The 6,468-nt window shown below is 41.1% G+C and overlaps 1 protein-coding gene across 1 annotated transcript in view; it reads left to right on the plus strand.

Moving 5' to 3' along the window:
• ENPP2 (ectonucleotide pyrophosphatase/phosphodiesterase 2) overlaps positions 1 to 6,027 on the plus strand; it is a 72,039-nt gene extending 66,012 nt beyond the window's left edge. The window contains 2 exon segments of the mRNA XM_072034358.1: positions 405 to 561; positions 5,416 to 6,027. Coding sequence (XP_071890459.1) covers positions 405 to 561; positions 5,416 to 5,586 — 328 coding nt within the window. The 3' untranslated portion in view covers positions 5,587 to 6,027.
• Positions 6,028 to 6,468: the final 441 nt, after the last annotated feature.

The raw sequence follows: 6,468 nt of genomic DNA on the forward strand, positions 1-6,468 counted from the left end.
TTTGGAATGAAGTGTTTATTCATCTTTGAGATTAAGAAGATTTATGTTCCTAATCTGTTTTCTCTAAAATTCTCTGGAATTTAAGACTTGGCAGCTGGGTACCAGAGCATACCATAGTGCTACTGAGTTAGATACTTAAATCTTTTGTTAATTCAGTAAAGCTTTCTCTCTATTTCCCTGAACTGAAGAAGCCTTTCAGAATTGCCATGTGGTCTTTCTGTGGCACACTATCAAAACATGAGCTAACTGAAATGCTCGTTTTCAGATAGAGCTCAGGAATCACACACATCTCAACAAAGTACATGTTTCCTCACGCATAGGGAAGGAAAGACCACACTGTTTGTGTAATCCTTCTTCCAAACAGATTAGTCCTTTGTGTACAAATGTTTGCTTTACTTTCCCAGGTTTGTGGAAGGCAGTGCCATCCCTGTTCCTACTCATTACTACGCCATCATAACCAGCTGCTTAGATTTCACTCAGCCAGCTGACAAGTGTGATGGACCACTCTCCGTTCTCTCGTACATTCTTCCCCACCGGCCTGACAACGACGAGAGCTGCAATGTAAGTTCTGTTGCCTTGCTGTCACCCAACGGTGAATAGTATCTGAGAAATGTGAAACCCCATTCTTGTTAGATGCTAGTGCTCACTGATGAAAGTATGGGGTAGTGACTCTATTAAGTGTCACGTTCAACTCACTAGACATGAGCACTCCTCCGTGACAAACAGAGGTATCAGAGAAAACGTGGAACTACTACTGAACCTAAAATTGTCTGGAAGAACTGACATACAGTAGGTTGGCAGTAAACAACCTGTGGGCTTCTATATTTTGGCAGACGCTGTCAGAGTAACCTCAGAGCAGGTTGGGAAGGGCTGTGTGCGTAGATGTATTGTCCTGGCAGCCAGCCTGATGTTTTTATGGAGGTCTATTTCCATACGCAGGTACAATATAATCTGTCTACCGTGGCAGTCTGGATGCATCAGACAGCATGATTACATCCAACCCACACAGTATTAAAACTATACGCTGAAACCTGCTGAAGGTGGAGTGCCAGCAGCTCTTGCTGTTTCCAGCCCATGTCTTGATTCCAGGGAAAAGTTTGGATTCTCTTTACCAGAGAACAGAGGTGACCAGACACCCTCCCTGTTCCTTTCCTATCATCTTTGAGGATGAAAAATCTTACAGTGTAGAAAACTTGGTGAGGTACAAAGACTTCAGTTTGGTCAGAGCTGCAGAAAGCAACGCAAACGCTCTGTAGCTGATTGTGTGGCAGGAGAGCCAGTCGGGTCCCTACGGGCTCCGGCGCTCTGCAAGGACAGCAGTGCTCCCAGGCAGCTGTATTTAGACTTGTCCTTCCGCCTGAACTTGTTCTCCCATTACACAGCTGTGCGGATTCCTGCACACAGACGCCTCACTATAGGCTGCCAGGAGTCTGTTTCCTGAATGAACGCATTAATGTTATGAATTTTGTATTGGCACAAAAAGTTAAGACTCCTATTCCAGCTACAAGCAGAAATAGTCATTCCAACTCTGTACACAATTCACCTGGAACACTGTTTCTTTCTCATTCATCAAACATCGCCTGCTTTCAGGTCACTCTTTTCAAAACCACGCTTTTGGAGCGGTACCCCTCTCTCTTGAGCCGTTCTGGCTTCCTTCTGTTTAGACTCTTAGCTGCTTTGGGCAGAGATGTCTTCTACCAGAAGGCTCAGAAAGTCCTACATATATTTCATTGTGCTTTTTTTTTTTTTTGTAATTTTTTTTTTAATTTTTTTTTCCTGGATTGCCTTCATCTGAATCAAGGTCTAGTTGGTGATCTGGAAGTTACTGTCTGGCAGTTATCTGTCGTTGTATTTCTGCCCATATGTGATATTTTCTCTTCCCTATATTGTGTGTCATTGTGCTTTTAAGCTGCTGAAATCATTTTTTATGAAATGCATAGAATAATGGCCTTTTTTGCTCTTTGATTTCCTACATTCCAACTCAGGCTTCTTTTCTTTGTAGGTCATGCTACCTATTGAATTTGTATTTACTGTTCTGTAAATACAGAAGCGCTGTGCAACTGCAGCACTTCTAAAAGGTCATTAGTGAATATTGCTCTCTGCTTGACATAGTAAAGCAGCACTCCAAAAATATTTAAAATTAGCTCTTGAGCGAAAATTCGGTTAGGCAAAATTTTGTCATTCTGATAGAGTTTCAGTCTTACTTTTGCACATGGTATTCCATCTGATTTATTCAAAGAAGGGACTGTGTAAAACCTCACGTAGTTCATGGATGAAATGCATGGGATAATATAAGAATTTTCCCTTAACCTCTCCACAGCTTTCTTTTCAGATGTGAAGAAATATTAGCTTTCCCCTGCTCTGCTCTTGTTTCACACGTTTTCTTCACATGGCCGTTGGAGAACACCACTACTCCTCTCATTAGAATTTGTTCCATCTCCAAACTATGTTTATTCATGGTGAGGTTATACCCATTTCTTCTTATGTCAACATTTTTCTATGGCTTAAATAGCCCTTCACTGGTCTTCTTTGGGATTTACCCCTGCTGGTGATTTATGACGATTCTCAAGGCATACACTTTTCTCTATTCATGGGTGACCCAGGATCTTTTTTGCTCTTCTTGTAAGAGAGAATGATCATTTCAGTAGCCTTCCCATGTATCTTTTCCAGTCTGATTTTTTTTTTTTTTTTTGGAACACGAATGAGATAAAGTATTCCAGCTGAGATCTCAAAATGGAAATGTTTTTCTTTCTACTTCACACAACTCCTAATATTATCTAGCATTCTATTTTCCCATAGAGGTACTATTGGTAGTTCACAATATCCTGTAATAAACCAGCACATCCAGAAACAATTCTCCTATCTGCTATTTCACATGAAAAACTCCCAGCATAGCAGAAATTCTTGCCAAACAATTTGGATAACCCAATTTCACACCATACCAGGGATTCCCCCATCTGCATCCTACAGTATGGCATTCCAGTCTTCCTCTGCATTGACCAGAGCTTCCAATTGTTTTTTAGTAGCAAACTAATGATCTTGGCACAAAAAGCACGTAAGAAAATATTAAATAAAATCCTTTCCAAGATCAAAGCTGGAGGAACTATTAGAAGCTTCCTACAGGCCCCTATTTCCTTTTCAGCAGAACCTTTAAATTTTCCTTTCAATGAGCAAATTCCTCAACCACCTATCCACATTCTGGGCATCTTCAGCTTTCCAGCTAACAACTTGATATTCAGAGAAATGGATATCACAGCAGTTCTTTTATCTAGAATATCTGGCATCTTTTCAAATGGATTTTAGGTTAACTTTATAATTTATTGTATATCTCTATTTGTCTCCATGTTCTTAATAGTTGTTTTTTTTCCTTCTAAGACCTGCTGTAGTACTGAGGTGAGACTAACAAGCACAGATGGATAAAACTGCATGGATAAATCCACAGATGGGTAAACTGATGGATAAAACTCATTTTCAATGTACACACTTCATTTGTTGTTCTGCAGTAATACAACACCACGTTAGTTGATCACTGTGCTTAGAATCCATGCTGTTGGACCTGTCATTTCATGGGCCAGTTATGAAATACAAGAAACAAAATTTAGTCAGTTCTTGAAACAAAATCAGACCAGTTGACTGATCTTCTAAGCTCATGCAAATGCTATGTTCCTGGACTTGGTTTAAAACCATCCTCATGATCCTGTGATTTATTCATATTGCAGTTCTTTTGCAAACTCTTAGGACTTGTCCTCATATTTGAAAGACTGAGCTATGAAGCAATGGGACTTTCCTCTGAGTTCTGCCAAATGCAGGTTTCCTGTGCAGGAGGAAGTCTTGACAAGAGAAATGCCACAGTGATTGCATTTAACCTCGTTGAGACCAATGTACAGACCAGCAGTGTGATCAGTTTAACTGGGGATTTCCTGTGGCCACATGATGCCACACGGTGTTCCTGGAGCATGGCGTCACAGGCTGTGGAGAATGTTCCCTTCTTTTCCCTTTTAATCTACATCTCTGTTTTCATGTTCCAGACATGGTTTGGGGCCTCAGATTGCTACCAGCATGTAGAGGAAAGTGGTTTTGGAGCTGAAAAGCTTCAAAACAGATGAGTGTTGACTGGGTCATGGGTGTTTGCTTTAGAGCAGCTGGTTGTGACTTAACTGGTACTTCATGTTCTCTCTGTGCAAATGATCAGGCTCACCCACCTGGCCTTTACAGAGTGACCCACAGCCTGGTCTGTGGTACATCTACTGCTTTGGGTAGGTTCTGGCACGACTGGCTTAGTCTTTATCGGCAGGAGGATTGTTTTGAAGGAGAACCTCCTCTGAGAAAGTCAGAAACTTGTTTCAGGAGCAAGCCCAGAAAGAAGAATTGTATCAGAAATATTTCCAGGTACACGGGGTCCAAATGCCCCAAGGTACAACCTCTCCATTTCTAATGTGTGTCCCAACTGTGGTACAGACGTACCAGCCTGCGAGGCCAGCGGGGGAAAAGTCCTGTTTGCTCAGTGCTTTTCCCATGTCTGCTCACCACCAAGCAGTCCTCAGGGTTGGCTGGGACATGTCACTGGGCTGGTTCAACTCAAACAACCTGTAACTGCAGGGTATTGCAGGGCTGGTTTTTCTGATTTTATTTTTTATTTTTTTTAGTGAGCTAAATTAGGTTGTGGATGGCTCCAACACACGCTGGAGCTGGCACAAGGTGTGCAGCAGGGAGCTGGTGCGGTGGCTCCCTCTGTCTCTTGGAGCAGCTCCCTACGGGAGATTACACCCACACAACCCAACCCCGTCACTCTGGCAGCACCTTCCTGATTGTTTTTCATATTGGGAAATGATTAGTGAAAGTTTTTTTTTTTTCTTTTTTTTTTTTTTTTTTCTTCTATCATGAATAATACGTATGTTTTAATAACAGGATTTTACAGCTACAAATGTCCCAACTGTAATAAATCATAAAGTTCTACTAACAGTAAGGTGGAAGGATTAAAATAATACCGTGTTACTGTGTGAGATGATGATCAGATGAGAATGTATTTAGGGGTATGGTTCAAAGGTAAGCAGCCTAGAGTTTGGGCTTTGGTGATGCAGAACAGCTGATCAATATGGAGCTCTTTCTGTGACATAAAAAATGATGTGGTGACTTTCTAAAAGTATATGGCTGTTCTTCTGAAACACCTGCAACATGGGGGCCAGCTTTTCTCAGATGACTATGGTCCTTGTCTCCCTCTGTCCTAAATGGTTCCCAAAATAAAACTTCATCTTTCCTGTGAAGTCTCAAATCTGTTTTCTTTGAACTCATTTACCTGAGTTGTTTTTGAACAGATTACAGATTGTTCGAATGAACCTGATGTTTAGAAAACTTACCTTTCCTTAAGAGTTGATTTGTGACATTGCATTTTATGAACTTTTTTTTTTTTTTCAGAGCATGGAGGATGAATCGAAGTGGGTTGAAGATCTTCTTAAGATGCACACTGCGCGGGTGCGTGACATCGAGCAGCTCACAAGCTTGGACTTCTTCCGAAAGACCAGTCGCAGCTACACAGAAATCCTCTCCCTAAAGACATACCTGCATACGTTTGAAAGTGAAATTTAGCTTTCTAACCTTACTCAGTGCATCCTTTTATCAACTGGTGTATATTTTTATATTGTTTTTATATTTATTAATTTGAAACCAGGACATTAAAAATATTAGTATTTTAATCCTGTATCAAATCTTAAATATTAAACCCTTGTGTCATTTGTTTTGTTTCTCTAATGTTTAATATAGGTATGTCTCTTGGTTTATTTAGTAGCGCTTGTAATACTGCAGCTTAAGTCCTTACTCCAAGCTTTTAAGTGGTGCTGCAGGATTTGATACGTGAATCAAGGAAATATTAATTTCCCATGCTCCTTTACCACACTTGTAGTCCTGTACTTTGTATCAAAATACTGAACATGTAAAATTACATTCATTTACTGTTGACTATGTGACAGACATATTTAAACCCTATAGACAAATAGCATCTTAAATATAATAAACCACACATTCAGTTTTTTTAATGTCTTTTGATTTCCTTTCACAGGGACATTCAGAGGGACTTGTTAACAGCTGAGTGCTGCCAGATCTTTCACTTTCACCCTTCTCAAGAGTTTAGGTTTTCTGGTAAGAGTAATGACAGGAGCCCAGGTGCCCTGCCCCAATAGTCAGCAGTGAGAGCATAAAGCAGATGTACAGTAGTAATTACTGGTTAGGTTTTGCTGTAGGGGCAGAGCTGGAAGAGGAGGTAGGTTGGTGTCACAAGCTCACCAGGAGTACCCCACACTTGGGGCCGCTTGGCCCTGGTCTGGGGCTCTGGGAGGGTATGAGCTAACAACATCCATCCACTGTTATCCATTGGGCTGTGTCACATCCCTGCTCCCCCACTGCTGGCCTGGGCTGGTGCCTGGGAATCCCTTCTCTGTTGTTCTTTGTTTTGGCTTCAAAGGAAGCTGAGAT

The sequence above is a fragment of the Anas platyrhynchos genome, chromosome 2 (assembly GCF_047663525.1).
Source record: "Anas platyrhynchos isolate ZD024472 breed Pekin duck chromosome 2, IASCAAS_PekinDuck_T2T, whole genome shotgun sequence".
NCBI classification, from domain to species: domain Eukaryota; kingdom Metazoa; phylum Chordata; class Aves; order Anseriformes; family Anatidae; genus Anas; species Anas platyrhynchos.